This window comes from Salvelinus alpinus, chromosome 18 (genome assembly GCF_045679555.1).
Source record: "Salvelinus alpinus chromosome 18, SLU_Salpinus.1, whole genome shotgun sequence".
In the NCBI taxonomy this organism is placed as follows: domain Eukaryota; kingdom Metazoa; phylum Chordata; class Actinopteri; order Salmoniformes; family Salmonidae; genus Salvelinus; species Salvelinus alpinus.
In genome coordinates this window covers 20471885-20490127 of record NC_092103.1, presented here as the reverse complement: position 1 = coordinate 20490127, position 18243 = coordinate 20471885, and the positions used below count along the sequence as shown (strand labels likewise).

The 18243-nt window shown below is 40.5% G+C and overlaps 2 protein-coding genes and 1 long non-coding RNA gene across 6 annotated transcripts in view; 2 read left to right on the top strand and 1 right to left on the bottom strand.

Annotated features, from left to right (window-relative positions):
• Nucleotides 1-617: 617 nt before the first annotated feature.
• LOC139543988 (uncharacterized) lies at nt 618-7435 on the bottom strand. The gene is made up of 3 exons (XR_011668787.1): nt 7189-7435; nt 2658-2743; nt 618-852 (listed from the first exon to the last, which is right to left on the bottom strand). It is a non-coding gene; the product is annotated as an uncharacterized lncRNA (long non-coding RNA).
• A 118-nt stretch (nt 7436-7553) lies between these two features.
• On the top strand, nt 7554-18204 carry LOC139543986 (transmembrane protein 250-like). 2 transcript variants are annotated; one of them, XR_011668785.1, is made up of 4 exons: nt 7554-7878; nt 8093-10076; nt 12416-14543; nt 14706-18204. XR_011668785.1 is itself a non-coding variant. In XM_071350620.1 (2 exons), the coding sequence occupies exon 2, from the start codon at nt 8288-8290 to the stop codon at nt 8705-8707; it is 420 nt and encodes a 139-aa protein (XP_071206721.1). In that variant the 5' UTR covers nt 7554-7878; nt 8093-8287; the 3' UTR covers nt 8708-11808. The 2 variants fall into 2 exon arrangements, 1 of the variants encoding a protein (XP_071206721.1); XM_071350620.1 differs by lacking the exons at nt 12416-14543; nt 14706-18204 and having other exon boundaries at nt 8093-11808.
• The window catches only part of LOC139543985 (nucleus accumbens-associated protein 2-like), a 41139-nt gene continuing 37303 nt past the window's right edge, over nt 14408-18243 (top strand). The window contains exon 1 of one of the 3 annotated variants that reach the window (XM_071350617.1): nt 14408-14543. The gene's annotated coding sequence lies outside the window, so the exon portion shown is untranslated. Of the gene's footprint in view, nt 14544-14809; nt 14948-18243 lie in introns of those variants that run through there. The other 2 variants (XM_071350614.1, XM_071350616.1) reach the window with 2 other exon arrangements.

Genomic DNA, 18243 nt, shown 5'->3' with positions numbered 1-18243 from the left:
TAAACGTATTTGTATGTGATTCGGGGTTGAAATCGGAGTGTTGTGAATGTGAACAACTTCAATCCCAAAGAAAACGCAGTAGATGGAGGCCTATAACTTTGGAAAGAGGCAGTAGCCAGCAGAGAACAGGGAACAAAATGTGACGCTCTAATAATTCGATAATTAATGTCTAGGATCAGAACACCTCCGTATGAGGAGCTTGGGAAACCCAAATCACCGACACTGGTTTATGGAAGTCCTTTTTCTTGATAACAGTGTGGCCACTGGACTTCCACAGCTAAATGAAGTTGCTGTAGAAGGAGAGGACATCAACTCTTGGCACCATTTTAGTACTGTTTGCCTTAAAGAGGTAGAAACTCTAATGGTTGCTGAATCTGATCAATTATCAAAGGAGATGTTGTTACTACTGTATAAACTGGACATTGTTCAAATTTGCCCTCTAACATGAACGAAGGCAGTTTGCTGCCATGACCTTAGAAGAACTCTTTACCATTGACCCAAGTATGTGTGGGTGCATTCGTTTGTACGTGAATTAGTGTGTGTCTGTAAGTTAGTGTGTGCATGGATAGGAATGTTTTAATTGTAGGCTAATTAAATAAGTTATGTTATTCCAAAAACAGACCAGAAAGCGAAATGTGAAATATGCTACACATAGAAGCAGTGAGTTATAATGTCCATTCGTATAAAAATAAGAAAGTGGAGCTCACCATAAGTCTCTCACTGCACATCAACGTCACATTCTACTCACTGAAAGAGATCAGTGGACAGAAAACCTGGACAAATAGCTCTCTCTAGTGGTGAAAGTACACACAGACAGGGTGTTATTTCTCTTTTTCCAGGTGTGTGCTCCTCCTATGGGGAAAAGAGCAGAAAATCAACAACCCATACTGCACAATACACAACCCACGATGTAGATGTATCACACAAGGCCTTAGAATGAACATGTTAAGGGCCTTCAGGCAGGCTAAACTGGTATACTGTAGGTACAGCTACAGGGCAATGTCAGACTAAGCAAATGCAGCAGGCCTTCAGGCTATAAAGTTTGTAGGTGGTGTATGGGGGTGAACTATTCCATTACTCTATCTATACTCTCCACATAAGATTATCTTCATAGAATGTGTAAATGCCAACATGTGACCACAACACTTGCTAAATTATCTGTATGAACCTAGTTGGCCATAGCTTTTTGATGAGACAATGCCTAGCTGTTAGGACTATAAATGTCCAGACCCAATGTTGCTTACATATAGTTTCAGTAGAAGAGCAGTCACATTGATTTTACAGCATGCCTTTGTCGCTCTCTTAGGCCTAAATCTGGGGTGTATTCGTTTAGATCAAGACCATAGCAAATAGTTGCAAACATTTGTTTTTATTGGACAAATTCAGGTAGATCCCTCCCCGTTTCGTTCTGTTTGCTTCTGTTGGCTTCCGTTTGGTTTGTTTGGTTCTTAGTGAATACACCCCTGATGCATCAGATAAAAGTAGCCTACTAGAAATGTAGACCTAAAAAATAGTTGTTCTCTTCTTTACTTTCATACTTTGTGGAGAAACCCACAGCTGTCCAAATTATCGGTAGCTGCAGCAACGGGTTAGCGCCTGCGGCATTGTTTATTTTGCTTATTTGTAGAAGTTTAGTTCATTAAACAGTTAGCAACTCTTGATATTTATTCCTGTTTGTAATACATTCATTTATTTTTTCTAACATTAGGCTACCATTAACTTGCATCTTGTCATCTAAGTTTTTCTCTCCAGGACAGAGTGGTGATTGGTGAATAAAGGGAACTGTTGGGGTACTCAGGCGTAGGGGCGCAGCTAATTTAGCATATTTCTTCTGCGCAGCTGCTACTCTGTCCTTGGAGACGGAATGGTATTTTTTGGGTATCTGTACTTTAGTTTACTATTTATATTTTTGACAATTTTTACTTTTACTCCACTACATTCTGAAATAAAATAATGTACTTTTTACTCCATACATTTTCTCTGACACACAGAAGTACTCCTTACATTACATTTCCTTACAAATAATCCCTACATTTAGCAGGACAGGAAAATGGTCCAATTCACACACTTATCAAGAGAACATCCCTGTTTATCCCTACTGCCTCTGATCTGGCGGACTCACTAAACACAAATGCTTTGTTTGTAAATTATTGTGTTGGAGTGTGCCCCTGGCTATCCGTAAAAAAAATTGGTCTGATTTATTGAATATAAGAAATGTGAAATTATTTATACTTTTACTTTTGATACTTAAGCATATTTGAAACCAAATACTTTTACACTTTTACTCAAGTAGTATTTTACTTCAGTCATTTTCTATTAAGGTATCTTTATTTTTATTCAAGTATAACAATTAGGTACTTTTTCCACCACTGCTTTGGTAACTTCCAGGTATCGGCAGGGATACTTAAGCAACTATCTGGCATGGACACAGATTCATTGTGGCAGAAGTAGACGAGAAGTGGAGAGGGAAGATGGCAGAAAACGGATGTTCTGTTTGAAACTGATTGTGGGTCGGGTGAAGATGAGAGTACAGAGAGTGAGAATGAGCCAGCTACAGTCATGAAAAAGAAAGGAAACAAAATAAGTAAAGTTGTGATGAAACTAAGAAATCCCTAGATTAGATGATAGTCGGAGTAAGGGTTTTGGATCAATGTTACCCGGGGGTTCCATTTGAAGTCACGAGGAGTGAGGTGGCGTCAGTGAGAGTCACAAGAGCTGGTCATATTCAGATCTTTTGATGTGTCTGCGGAACAGAAGAAGCATTTTTTTTATGTATATTTAATTTTACCTTTATTTAACTAGGCAAGTCAGTTAAGAACAAATTCTTATTTACAATGACGACCTACCCTGGCCAAACCCTAACACGGACGACGCTGGGCCAATTGTGCGCCGCCCTACGGGACTCCCAATCACGGCCAGTTGTGATACAGCCTGGAATCAAACCAGGGTCTATAGTGACGCCTCTAGCGCTGAGATGCAGTGCCTTAGACCACTGCGCCACTCGGGAGCCCAATAATATTTGATGTAATGTTGTGTATGGATTTCCGAAGCAGGGTGCCTGTCAAGAGGGTTATTTCTGGGGTTGCGCATGATGTGGATGCAGATTATATACCTGAGGAAGTAGGTGAAGTGATTGGTGCAAGTCAACTGACCTGTATGGTGGATTGAGTAAGGAAATCCACTTCATCCATATTGTTGTTTTTTGACGAGTCTCTCCTTTCTCATTTAAAGCTAGGCTTTATGAGACACTGTAACTTGTAAGAGCTTTTGTACACAAGCCCCTCCAGTGTTATAAATGCAAAGGATTTGGGCATGTATCAAGTGTATGCAGACAGGAAGAATATTGTATGCCAGCTGAAGTTATATGCTGCAACTGTGGTGGCGAACATGCACCTGAGCACCTGGATTGCCCTGTTAGGATGAAGAAGGCCGAGGTAGCAAAAATAAGGGATGTCCAGCGTGTCTCCTACCTGGAGGCGGTGAGAAGAGTGGAAGGAGCGAGTGTCGTTGAAGATGCAATGGTAAATAAGACTGCACCCGGGAATGTTGCTCGGCAATCAAGGGAACCTGATATGTTACATGTGAAAAATATGGACTTTGTAGCATTAATTGCAATGATCATAAACTGCACAGCACAAACAAAGAAGAAATCTGAGAAAATGTTAATTATTGTGAGTGCAGCAGAACGCTTTTTGGGACTCAGTGAGTTTACAGCCAAGGCATTGCAAGAAATCCTGTCAAAGGATGTTCTGGCATCACAGGCCCCTGAGCCTGTGTAGGGATGTGACTGAAGGAGTGGGATTCTTTTTTTTACATGTCTATTTTTGTCTTTTGTATTATGTTGGTCTTTCCCCCTTTTTTCCTACAATGGATATTTTTTCTATAGTTTACCACCCGTACAGTAGGTGGTGGCATGCACCTCTAACAGATTGACAGACAGGTTAACACTTTTTGGATTGGCTAGCTAGCTAGCTGGCTAATGTTTTTGTTTGAAAAATGAATCTGGACACAGTACCAGCTTTTTTGTTTCACCTGTCTGCCAATTCCTAATCTTCTAAGAACATAATTTGAGGAGTTGCCTGACGCGTGAGAGGAATGGGAGAGAGAGGAATACAGCAGTGCTGAGACAGAGTGTTCCTAGTGAAGATGACAAACTCAAGCAATGACCCTCTCTATCTTCTGAGGATGCAGCTTTAAAAGAATTGGCATCTATTGGTTGACCTGTCATGATATATTGCTTGTTTGTTAGTTTTTTTGCCCTTGAAACGCTTTGAGATTCTATGAAAAACACTATAGAAATGTTAGAAATTATTATTAACGCTTGCTTGCAGACCGCCATAATACCATAGAAGAAGACAGATTCAGAATCTGATTATTGTTGAAGTAGTTTGACTACAGAGCCAACAGGCCAGTGTTCCCCTGTGTTCATAACCAAGTGAGAAGGTGGTATTTACCACATACGGCTGGGAAAAATCCACTTGAACGCCCCTCGAACTAGTGGGCAACTTGTCTATCATCCCTGAGCTCCGATTTCTTCCACATGCTGACCTCTTACGTCACCTACTAAAGGATAACAGTATTTTCGTCAGTTAAATGCAACAACAAAACATTATCTATAAAAAGCTATTTATTAATATGGTTTTTGAACACTATAATTTGTTTGCGAGCATGATAGCTGTACTTTTAGTTTATGGCTGATGCAGCTTGTTTGCCATTAACCAATCAGCATTTCTGAACAAGTTCAAAGCATGTGAATGTGTCCAAGTGAATGCAGGCTTATTGTAGGCCTACTGCAAGGTTATAATTGTCATTATTTAAACCAGCCGTTTACTTAGATTTTCTTTTTGTGCAAATACTTTATTAATTTACTAAAGTTCCTGCAAGACTTTTGCCTTTTTCTCTTTGGAGTCCTACAAGAAAAAAATTAACTAAACTTGGATTCCTGGTGCCGCGACTCCCTCCTTCCACTCCACCACCAATTTAATATATTAAAATATATTATATAAAAGCAGCTGCTTTTATCCAAAGTGACTTACAGTCATGTGTGTACATATGGGTGGTCCCAGGAATTGAACCCACACTATATTGACGTTGCAAGCATTATGCTCTACCAACTGAGCTGGGCTACATACACCTTCTAGTCGCCAGTGCCATCCATTAGGCCTAGCCTACAAATCTGAGGCACTAGGTCTCTTTCTTACAATCTTTCATGGCACTTCTCTTCATTTGTACAGTTGACATGGTTTTGTTACTAATAGGCTGCATGACATTGTCACAACGTTGCAAATAAGCTGTGAGAAGGTTGGTTGTGATGTGACCACGTGACAATGTGGTGATAACCTAATATGATTAGTAGAGACCTCCCTACAAAGCTGCTCAGTTGGGCGACAATGGGACATGTAGAGAAATAAAGCATTTTGTTATGGATGGAAGAGATGCCTTCCTGTTTTTAATCATCCTCACCAGAGGTCTCAGCAGAAGTCCTTATATCTGTTTTCCCAAATCAGACATCAGATCAGCCACACTCAAATTATTACACTGTTGATTTAATTAGTAAAAGCAATCACAATCTGGAAGCAAGTTAATTGGGAGAATTTATTCAGCCCTGGCGACAGCTTTATGCATGTTTGATCAAGTATTATAAGGTTAGTGTTTCTGATTTTGCATAATATACCTTTAAATCCTGCACAAAGTGATCCGGCGCACCATTAACGACTGTAATAAACTCTTTAAAAACGCTTCTGTTTATGATTTATCTGCGGCTGCCTTGTCTCTCCCCTGGCCGTCTGGCTGGTTGACAAATGGCCAGGATGTAATCATTCGACCACCTCGTAAATCTGCCCAATGAAGGTTGCTTGATCTGCTGGAAAAGTTATAGAGAGGTTAGAGCAAGTTTACCGGGGTGACACGTGCCCCCCTCCAGGACCTAGTGACGTCAGAAGGTGCAATGCTTCCTAAATGTGTCTCAGTGCATTGAAATACTGTATTGTCTTTGAGGATCTTATGGCTATGTAGAACTTATGGTTACTGATCGTAAGCCATAAGTTATTTTTTAGATAAACTTTAAAGTAGGCCAAATGTGTCAAATTCATTCCATGGAGGGCCAAGTGTCTGCAAGTTTTAGCTCCTCCATTCTACTTGATTCATGAATTAAGGTCACTAATTAGTAAGAAACTCTCCTCACCTGGTGGTCTAGGTCTTAATTGAAAGGAAAAACCAGCATACACTAGGCCCTACATGGAATGTGTTTGACAGCCTTGAAGTAGGCTATCATTTATGAAACATATTTAGGTATCAATTTGATACATTTTAAGGTTTCAAAACACACTTACTAGGCCTACATGTTTTAGGAATGACTGCAATGGGCTGGCTATGACCAAACCTAGAGTTTAGGCCTTTTATGTTTGAGTGACACTATCAGTTCGCTGTCTCCCACTATTCCAATGACAGATTGGGGGTAATCTTTGTCTGTGAGGCTATCACATGAGGTGGCCATGTATTTTACCTCCAATCTCTCTCAAATACTAATTTCAAAATCATATTACAGTTTGGCTTGATTTCTTTAGTTTTCACACATTCATGAAAATTATTAGCCTGTCAAGTTTAAAACAAATGTAACTTTGGGGAGGTAGCCTGGCGTGCCCATTTCTCACAATAACATGTTTATTCATCACAATGTTTTTTTTTCCTGTTCATAATTTACAGTTGTTTGGTGTTGTAGAATTCGTTGCAAATACAGGTAAGAGAACCAAGAACATTTTTAATAGAGACCCACAGTGGAGGTGTCATAATACCCATAAAACATAGCGGTCAAACAGAGAAATGGTTCCAACCGTTTTTACACCATACATTTTTCCCATAGCGGATTTTAGAAACACTTAAAATAAGTGCTGTGTTTCGTGTAGGCTTGCATGCTGACCAGACCACTTGCTTGCGTGCGACCGCGTGTGCCATCACACGTATGTTGATTTTGTTCACCCAGACCAGACGCGATCAGGACATGTAGGTTGAAACATCAAAACAAACTCTGAACCAACTATATTCATTTGGGGACAGGTCGAAAAGCATTAAACATTTATGGCAATTTAGCTAAATGTTGCTAACTAATTTGTCAATTTAAAGAAATGTTCCCAAGTTATTCATTACTACATTTAGCTAACATTAGATAGTTCATCCAGAGATACTTACCATTGCCTCGATTTGTCAGTCTTGTCCAGATCACCATGGTATTTGCAGTTCTTTATGATAGCCCCATTAGCAGCTAATTAAACATTTCATTTTTTGCAGTTAAATATATTGATAAAAGTCACCTTGTCCTAGAGAGATTTACACGGTTATCAAAAGGTCACACCAGGGTAAGCGTACACGAAACACAGAGCATATTTTATGTGTTTCTTAAATTCCCTACGGGAAAAACGATTGGAACCATTTCCTATTTGACTGCTAGGTATTATGACTCATACTGTGGTACTCTATTGGCTACAGTAAAATCCCAAATAATTAGAGCTCTTCTCCTTTAAATTTCAGATTTTGTCTTGAGAAGAATGACAAATATTTTACGACAGGACGTATTCACCGGTTGTCAGAGCAACACCCTACCGCCGCTGTTGAGTTACATTAGCAAGTATAGCCATTTATATCAATGGAACGATGTATCCGAGGGAATTGCTGCAACTACTCAGTTTGTTACTTTGGTATATATCTTTGTGCAACGAGCTATAACATGTTGACTTGCATCAGTCGTTTCAGAGCGCACCACTACCATTGTGGTGAATAGGAAGACGTTTGAGAAAGTCATGCAGCATCGAATCGATTGCTGAGAATTCAGTGTTCACGACATCTTTCAAGAAAACTCAATGTCCATTTTCTCAACGAACGGTGTGTACAATTTGAGCACATTAGGCCTAGTGACCAAGTCTAGGTTACATCCATAATAGAGGTGTGTGTGTGTGTGTGTGTGTGTGTGTGTGTGTGTGTGTGTGTGTGTGTGTGTGTGTGTGTGTGTGTGTGTGTGTGTGTGTGTGTGTGTGTGTGAGAGATGGAGAGCTCCTTGTCCATGTGTATTTGTAAATATGTTGTTCCCTCTTTACAGAGCCCTGTTGCCTTTTGGATGCACGTAGCAACATACACCAAACAGGCCTAATCAGAGACCTACATTCCATGCCTGTGGTCCCATGCTAAGCGCTAAAAGCCAGCCAATGATGCTAACCTTCACCACCCCTGAAGCAGAGGACGAGGCCTGTTGCTGGGACTCCCCACAGAAACCTAGACCTCAATTCACTCACTCATGCCTGTGATCCCTATCCCTCGGCGAGTGCGCAGCTTCCATGGCCCCCACACCACCTGCATGCACTCGGCCTGCGGGCCGGCGCGCACCACCCAGCTTGTGCGCAGCAAGTACAACAACTTTGACCTGTACCTGCGCTCGCGCTGCATGTACGGCTTCCTGCGCTTCCTGCTCTACTTCGGCTGCAGCCTTCTGACCTCCCTCCTCTGGGTGTCGCTGTCTGCTCTCTTCTGCCTGCAGTACGTGAGCGCCCGCGTTTTCCTGCGGCTGCAGTACAAGCTGTCCGTGATCCTGCTGTTGCTAGGACACCGGCGCTTTGACTTTGGGGTGCTCAACAACCTGTTCATCTACAGTATGCAGGTCACAATGTTCCTGGTGGGAGGCCTGGGCTGGTGCTTCTTGGTGTTTGTTGACATGTAGCGTCTGGTGACAACAGACCATGGATCAATGTTTTATGCCAATGTCAGACATCCACCTGAGTGACTCACAGCAGCCATTTTGTACCAAAACACTACACACAGCAGCAGTTGTGATGAAGGCGTGAGGATGTCCAGGAATAAAAGGTGGACAGATGATATAGTGTAGGGATTCTTGAAAGACCAGACAATCATACTTTTTTTCACACACATACACACACAGAAAAGTATGTGAACAGCCCTTCAAATTAGTGGATTTGGTTATTTCAGGATCACCCTTTGCTGACAGTTGTATAAAACCAAGCACACAGCCATGCAATCTCCATACACAAACATTGGCAGTAGAATGGCCTTACTGAAGAGCTCAGTTACTTTCAACGTGGCACCATCATAGGATGCCACATTTCCAACAAGTCAATTCGTAAAATTTCTGCCGTGCTAGAGCTGCCCCGGTCAACTGTAAGTGCTGTTATTGTGAAGTGGAAACGTCTAGGACTTAGCCACGAAATGGTAGGCTACACAAGCTCACAGAACGGGATTGCTGAAGCGCGTAACAAATCATCTGTACTCGGTTGCAACACTCGCTACTGAGTTCCAAACTGCCTCTGGAAGCAACTTCAGCACAAAAACTGTTAGTTGGGAGCTTCATGAAATGGGTTTCCATTGCCGAGCAGCCACACACAAGCCTAAGACCACCATGTGCAATGACAAGCGTCGGCTGGCGTGGTGTAAAGCTCGCCGCCATTGGACTCTGGAGCAGTGGAAATGCGTTCTCTGGAGTGATGAATCCCGCTTCACCATCTGGTAGTCCAACGGACGAATCTGGGTTTGGCGGATGCCAGGAGAACGCTACCTGCCCCAATCGTGCCAACTGTAAAGTTTGTTGGAGGAGGAATGATGTTCTGGGGCTATTTTTCATGGTTTGGGCTAGACACGTTAGTTCTAGTGAAGGGACTTCTTAACACTACAGCATACAATGACATTCTAGACTATTCTGTGCTTCCAACTTTGTGGCAACAGTTTGGGGAAGGCCCTTTCCTGTTTCAGCATGGCAGTGCCCCCGTGCACAAAGCGAGGTTCATACAGAAAAGGTTTGTCGAGATTGGTGTGAAAGAACCTGCACAGAGCCCTGACCTCAACCCTATAAAACACCTTTGGGATGAATTGGGACGCAGACTGCGAGCCATGCCCAATCGCCCAACATCAGTGCCCGGCCTCATAATGCTCTTGTGTCTGACTGAAAGCAAGTCCCCAGTAATGTTCCAACATCTAGTAGAAAGCCTTCCCAGAAGAGTGGAGGCTGTTACAGCAGCAAAGGGGAAACCACTCCATATGAATGCCCATGATTTTGGAATTAGATTTTCATTGAGCAGGTATCCACATACTTTTGGTCATGTAGTGTATATTAGTATTAGCTATCAAACCATGTAAAGAAACAACCTAATTCTGTAAAAAAAAAAAAATAATGCAACTAACTGGATTTATGTAAACTCCGTCAGACACCATAAAAGGCATTTCATTTTTACATGTATTGTCCAACAAGTGTTTAAAGGCTTTGCTTGTTTCATTCTAACACTGGTATTATTACATATTTGAATAATCTAATCTCCAAACTTCTTTTTGTTTTGTTTTATAGCGCTATATAATTCTTCAGGGCTAATTTCGTTAGCATTTTGGCATGTTTTTCCTGATTTAAAACATAAAACAACGTTTATAAAGCAAACAAAAAAAGGTCCCTTAGGTCTAGTGTCTATGTGTCAATAGTTGAAGCATGTGTTGCAGAACAGTGGTATTTTTTCAGAATATTAACACAAATCGATTTTAAAAGGACTGGCCATCATTGACGGAGTTGACAAGCCACTGACGGAGTTGACAAGACACTGACGGAGTTGACAAGCCACTGACGGAGTTGACAAGCCACTGACGGAGTTGACAACAAATACTCAAAACAGACATTTTTGCTTCAATACAAACATTTGTAAAATGTACAAAAATGTTTTCTTTGAAAACCCCCAATAGTAATATAACCATTCTATCAGATCTTTCAGCACTCTGACGGAGTTGATGTTAGACAAAAATCTGACCGAGTTGATGTTTTACGGAGTTGACAAAAAACTATTTTTTCGTCTTCATTAAAGTGCTATACAAAGTAGCAAAATTGTTCTTCCAGAGTTGCTTTATGACTCTAAAATCTACTTTAATCTAACGTATCCAGGCTGTATCACAACCGGACGTGATTGGGATTGTATTGGGCGGCGCACAATTGGCCTAGTGTCGTCCAAGTTTGGCCGGTGTAGGCCGTCATTGTAAAGCAGAATTTGTTCTTAACTGACTTGCCTAGTAAATAAAAATATATATTTGTTCCAAAATTAACATCCTATCAGGCAGATGGAGTTTATGGTTGTGAACTTGTCACCATGGTGATTTCAATGTTTGTTTAAATCTATCAAAAGTAGATAACTTTACAGACCATGAGTGGTCTTGTTGCACTACATGTAATATGGACATGAATATAGGGTCCTTATGGTGGAGCTCATTCCTGATTCATTTAGGATTTTAAACGTGACGGAGTTCACAACATCGCCGGACACATTTTTTAGGAATTACAGTTTTTGAGAGAAATACTCTTTAATCTCAAAGGGCTATTGCAAGAAACTACATAAGATCATTTTTCAGTTAACATTAATTATTGGCTTTTTTTTTTTTTGAGAGTTTCAATTTGGGATCCTTTGCTCCGGACAAGGGAATTTCCAGTTACAGAGCCGATATGGAAATGTGTAATATTGAAAATATTTTATTTTAAATTCCCCTTTATAAACTATAAAACTATAAAAAATAAAGTTTCCCTGCCGGCAAGGATTGTCCTGACTTTCAAGAATCCCTGAGTGACACGCCTTGGTGCTATTTGCCTGCAAAATGTGGGTGCGTATATACCATATATACCATATCACTAAGACTTCTGTAATAATAAGCCTTACTTTAGTTTGGCGCATGAGGGATAGTATGCCCCTTAACACCCTAGCAGGAAAAAAACATGCTGTCTTGTATGACTGGAGGAAAACAAGTGACAATGTTGAATTCTAAAAATAAAGGATATATTCAGTATATGTGTTTAAATTGACTCCCCAGGTGACAGACATTATTTTTGTAGCTAACATTATTATTTTATACATACTCTGTTGAGGAAAAAAAAAGCTAATGTATCGTGCTGTAAAATATATGGATAAGTCTGTGTACATATTGTCTTATTGATGCTAATAATATCTGCCATGGACATGGCCTGTTGCTGGGGCTGTGTCATCGAGTCTGTAATGCAAGTTAGTTATTGTGAGTGGCTTTGGGTGAAGTGCTCATAATATCAAAATATAGTTCCTCACATGGTCCCAGAATCCCTCTCACAGAGACAGCGCTCTGTTCTGCCTCCCTGAGAACACAGTAGCCAATCACAGCCAGACACCTTCGGTCTCTGCCAACCATAACAATGGCCATGGCTGTGTCCCAATGGCCTTATATAGCCTCCTTTCCTCATCTTCTTTCCTACACTAGGACTGATCTGATAAGGACAGGCTGAAATTATTGAATGAAAACCTATTCATAACGTTTATCTATCAGTGACCATAACTGTGTCTCATTGTTCATTTTAAGTACCAAGATCCTGCTTAATTTCTCCTTAATTATTGTCTTTTCCTTGTTCCCTTTCCTGCAACCCTAGGGCCTGTCCAGGAGAAGGTCCGTGCCCAATGCTGCATTCGTAACCAAGTGGGAGGTGTGAATCAACCAGTTGTGAAGTCGTAAATAGCAGTTGGATGCATTCACATGCTTTGAACTTGTTCAGAAACGCCGATTGGCTAATGGCCAACAAACTGTAAACCATAAACTAAAAGTGCAGTTATCATGCTTGTAAACAAATTATAGTGTTCAAAACCATATTAACAGATAATTTATAAAAAGCAATGTTTTTGTTGCATTTAACTGCAGAATATTCTGTTATCCAGGTAATTTCCGAGGTAAGTGACGTCAGAGGTGTGAGCTCAGGATGATGGACGAGTTTCCCACTAGTAATTACCAGTTAGAGGCCATTCAAGTGGATATTTCTCCAGTAGTATGTTGTAAATTCCCACTTCCCACTTGGTTACAAACGGAGCACTAGTTATAGTCACAGCTTCTGTTTCAGTACTTAAACGGTAAGAGAGCTGAGTTTCCACTGTACTGCTTTCTCTAGTCAGTCTGTTTCAGATCAGCGCTCAATATTAAGGAAATGAGTTAAGAAAACCATTTGAATGATTTGGGACATGCCCAACACTTTGGATGAACCCAGCTCCACACCAACTCATTCAAGGGTTTTTCTTTATTTTTACTCTTTTCTACATTGTAGAATAATAGTGAAGACATCAAAACTATGAAATACACATGGAATAAAAAAAAAAGTGTTAAAACAAATCTAAATATATTTTATATTTGAGATTCTTAAAAGTAGCAACCCTTTGCCTTGACGACAGCTTTGCACACTCTTGGCATTTTCTCAACCAGCTTCATGAGGTAGTCACCTGGAATGCATTTCAATTAACAGGTGTGCCTTGTTAAGTTCATTTGTGGAATTTCTTTCCTTCATAATGCATTTGAGCCAATCAGTTGTGTTGTGACAAGATAGGGTTGGTATACAGAAGATAGCCCTATTTGGTGAAAGACCAAGCCCATTTTATGGCAGGAACAGCTCAAATAAGCAAAGCGAAATGACAGTCCATCATTACTTTAAGACATGAAGGTCAGTCAATCCGGAAAATTTCAAGAACTTTTGAAGTTTCTTCAAGTGCAGTCATGCACTCGCAAAAACCATCAAGCGCTATGATGAAACTGGCTCTCATGAGGACCGCCACAAGAAAGGAATACCCAGAGTTACCTTTGCTGCAGAGGATAAGTTCATGACAGCTTTGCATACTCTTGTTAAAGGGTGGCCACTTTGATTCCATAAGTGTTATTTCATAGTATTGATGTACTCACTATTATTCTACAATGTAGAAAATAGTAAAAATTAAGAAAAACCCTTGAATGAGTAGGTGTTCTAAAACCTTTGACTGGTAGTGTATAGACACATTTCCCTATTGTGTTGTAATAGTTATTTTACAATATTGACTTGTATAAGGATATACTATACATTAGGATACATTCTAAAATGTATACAGTAATAATGACAGTGACATTTGAACCATTACCAATGACTGTATATAACCAGTGGGCATAGTATACACTGCACCCTCAGTGTTGATATGCACACATTCAAATATGTTTAATGATTTGTGGGACTATTTACTGCCTCATTTTAATTATCAATCAGACATAGTTAAGATCAACTGCTTTTGGTTTCGAAAAGCACAGTTAGTTAAGGCTTAAGGGCATGGCTTACAAACATTAAATATATCAGATTTTATGGAAATACAGTATATACTGTAGTCATGGATAGACTGAGGCATGTCAGTGAATGTAAATCAATTTTGTTTTCAGACATTAGGGGGTGGTATATGGATTCACTACAGTAAAACGGATACAGTAGTTAGGGGACAGTTGACTTGAGGTCATGTTATGTAGCCCGCAGTTGGTCCCCAAAGTTATGAGCTACACACATGCACGTCATGCAACAGTCGTCGCATAGGCCACGTGAGTTAACCGTGCATGTAAATGCACTCCAGAGCGCACCCTTCATAGAGTAAAACAATTCACTTGGTCAAGTATAGCTGCTTCCTTTGTCCTGAATTCTGTCATATGAATACAATTTGGTTTGGAAATACGCATTTAAGACTCATCAGAGTGTATCGAGTTCATGTAAAGGTGTCAACTAAACGGTGAGTAAGCCTACCACATGCCCAGTATGGCAACTGTTTATTGTATTTACAATAAAGTACAGTAACATCTGAAAGACTATACAGTAGCCTCTAGACGCCTAGGCTGTTTAATGAAAGTATATCACATGTATAATGATGTCAGTCTGCGCACAATTCATATAGCGTCCATGTGATCGGAATTCACACCATGCACAAGGACTAGAGGCACGCAAAGAAAGAGAGAGATGGGGGGCGATCGTTCAAGATAGGAGAGCGAGCGATACAGTCCTTGGAGCTAGCAAACGAGGTGAACTCGGGGCCTGCCTGTGCTACAGACGGCCACGGACCCTGCAAACTTTACATCTGAAGAAATAACGCTGTGCCGACTACTGACTGTACCCTTTTATGGAGGACCGACATACCGGGTAAACATTCGCCTTCATCTTGGTTTGATATACACGCCTATAGTGTTTATTTAACGCATATGTGTTTGCCATGTTTTATTTCCTCGTAATGTAGAGTTAACCTACCCATCTTTCATATCCATCGTTTGATAGCCTACATTAATTATCGGATGACATAGCGACATTGACATAGGCTAAACAGATATTTCACTTTAATAGTTTTGTAGAATAACAATTTCGTAGATTTTGAGGTTTTGTTAGAACCATGATGTTGATTTAATGCAACAGAATTTCCGAAAAACATAACCCTCAAGTAGACTAGAGGAATTTGTGCAGATGTTTTGAAATGTTATGATACTTTGCCAATTAACTGTATGAAATGTAACACTTTTTATTAGACAACCAGATATCCTGCAATGTTTCAAACAGGATGAGTGGCGAAAGTGAAATGATATCGGTCATTGCGTCATTATCAAGTTCAACCAAAAACGCACCCCTGTAGGCTATAGGCATTATACCACACATGTAGCCGCCTAACCATAGACCCACACATATGGTGCATACCATGTAGCCTATTCATAGCTGTGGATCTTAAAGTTATGGTATCCAAATGAGAGAGGCTACAGTAACTCACTGAAATCAGACCGGCATATTGTGTGCTATTAATATAGACTTCAACCACCTTATCTATATTAGTACTTTTATGTCCTCAGTGCTAACTTAACATGTTAAGTCATAGTGTACAGAAAATCAATCTATACCTGTCAAAGCATTAGGAGTAGACTATAAAGATTTCAGTTTAGAGAAGTGCTTATAAATGTATCCAGGATGTTTTCTTGTAATTCTGTCTAATACTGTATTATGGGTCTGTACTCGTTTGAATGTGCCTGCCTTATTCACGTGTCTCCATAGGATACTTATAAATTATGTTGTTTGTGAATAAATGCATAGTACAGTTTATATAGTCCATTATTGATTCGATGGAATCAATAGGCTACATCCTTGCTGTTTGTTGGCTAAAAATTACAGAATTTTGACAGAGTCCCTGATTTACAACCATTTACTCTGACAGTAACATACTGGATCAGTGCTTCTCCATGACCTGAGGTCTGACTTCTGTGTTACTGTCTGCATCCCATGAAACCCCTGACATGTGACTATACACAATGCCTACTGTATTGTTTGGGCCTTGCATGTAGCTCGTGGCAATTTCTTCATTTCCTGCTCTCTTACTCTCTCTTGCTTTCTCTCTCTCTCTCTCTCTCTCTCTTGCTGTCTTTCTCTATTTTTGTCTCTCTCTCTCTCTCTCACACACACACACACACATACGCACGCACGCAGGCACACACACACACACTTTCTGTTGTTTAGTGTTTCTAGTTTAGATATTAATCATAACCCTTAGACCAGTACATTGCAAGATGGCCCCTCTATTTTATCTTTCCAAGATGTTAGGGTCTCGGCAGTTGTTTTCATCAATATGAGGTGGAATGGGCGGTGTCGGGTTAGAGGTTGGCCTCATTTGCTTCTTGTGTGTGTGTGTGTAGCTTTAACTAACATGGCTGACATCCAGCACTCCAAGCATACAGGTTTGCCTTTCACACACAGCTCTCAACACTATGAAATCCATCTCAGCTGTCATACCAAACAAGAGAAAGATATACAGACAGAGAGACTCCCAACACTCTGCTTATGATCTCAATCTAAACCTAAAGGCTCAGTGTATGTTTGTGTGTAGGTCTGTACGTGCCTGCCTGTCTATAGACTCCACACGATGACACCTCTTTCATAGTTCTTTGCTTTATTGCTGGGAAGTCAGTGAGGGCCACGAGGTGTACTGCCAAGTTCTTATCTTTAATGTTTAACAACAACATACATGGAAAGAGTGTTCTTTTTTTTCTCAACCCGAGGCCTTTACCGTCGCCCATCTTTGAGTTGGACGGCTGCCAAACGCTGTGATGGCGCCCAACAGCTGTATTTGTGTATGCTGTGTCCTGGGATGCCCTTCCTCCATAGGCTCCACACTACGAAACATTCCACAGGGGGCAAAGGGGGGCGGTGAGAAGAGAGAGAGCGAGAGACACAGTTAGAGACACGTACATGGGGAGAAAGGGTAGAGAAAGAGGGAGAGAGAGAGGTTGTAGGGTTCGCTCAACTGGCTTTACCCTTCATCAGACGCTTGGCTGAACAGTATGGACTCTTTATCATAGGGGCGATCAACTGTAAAGGAAATGTTTAGGTTTACTGTTACCTTCCACCTCTGTGTTTATTATCCAGCATTGTAGGACCCACCCACTATGTTGATCTACCAGTACATATTTTTGTTCTACTGTAGCTACTGTACTGTGAATATTCAACCTTATAGTTATGTCTTGGTGCTTGGAGTGCGAGAAAATATTTCACTTATAGTATGTGGGAGTAAATGTTATTAATTTGACAACCAATATTTGAAAAAGAACGCCTTGATTTCTGTCTCTTTGGCTCCTTGGTTTAACTAGTGCACTTGACGAGAGGGAGGGAGTGACTACACTACAAATGCTCTGTGTAAAAAGGCCCTTCCCAGTGTTCATCTGGCTTCTTTCTGTGAGGCCATCTAAAGATGATGATGAGGCAATGGGATGGCAGTGTGCATGGTACGTGATACAGGGCAGACATACATTATTTCCTCATCATCTTTACTGTATGTATGTACGGTTGCTCTGGGCCAGCAGTGTTGTCACAGATCCCATCATGAGGTCAACTGAGTCCAGTACACAGTTCCTGTCATTTAGATGTGAAGTGGGTTCTGTCATACTGTGCTGCCTGATTCTGTTTGACGTGTGTGTGTTTAGTTATTGGTATGTTTTCAAAACTTTTTTTATTTCCATTTTCCCCACTTTTTCCCCGTTTAATATGTGTCTTGGGATTATTGTGTGAAATGGACTGAAAATAAAGTTTGATAGATGTTTATCTGGTATGGTGAGACAGAATCTGTAGAGATGTTGTTCACCATCTTTCAAGAATTCTGAGAATATCTAGTCAATTAATTTGTAGTTATTCTGTTACCAATACAGTACATTTGGAGTAGCAGTGTTTGATTTGATATGTTGATTATATTGTTCATTTCAAGTAATTTCTAAAGGGCTTAAGGACATTCTGCCTTCTCAGATTGTGTCTGGCCTTAGCTACAGTATGGGTTGTCCTACCAATAGAGCCTAACTAGCGAAATTGTATGTTGCATTATATGAACTAATGTTGACATATTGGATGGAAGATTAAATTAAACTGTAGATGGTGTAGCATGGCATTGGTTCTTGTTTGGTCAACAGTGGATTGTT

Coding starts and splice junctions, on each gene's coding strand:
- LOC139543986 (XM_071350620.1), top strand. CDS start 8,288: ATGCCTGTGATCCCTATCCCTCGGCGAGTGCGCAGCTTCCATGGCCCC.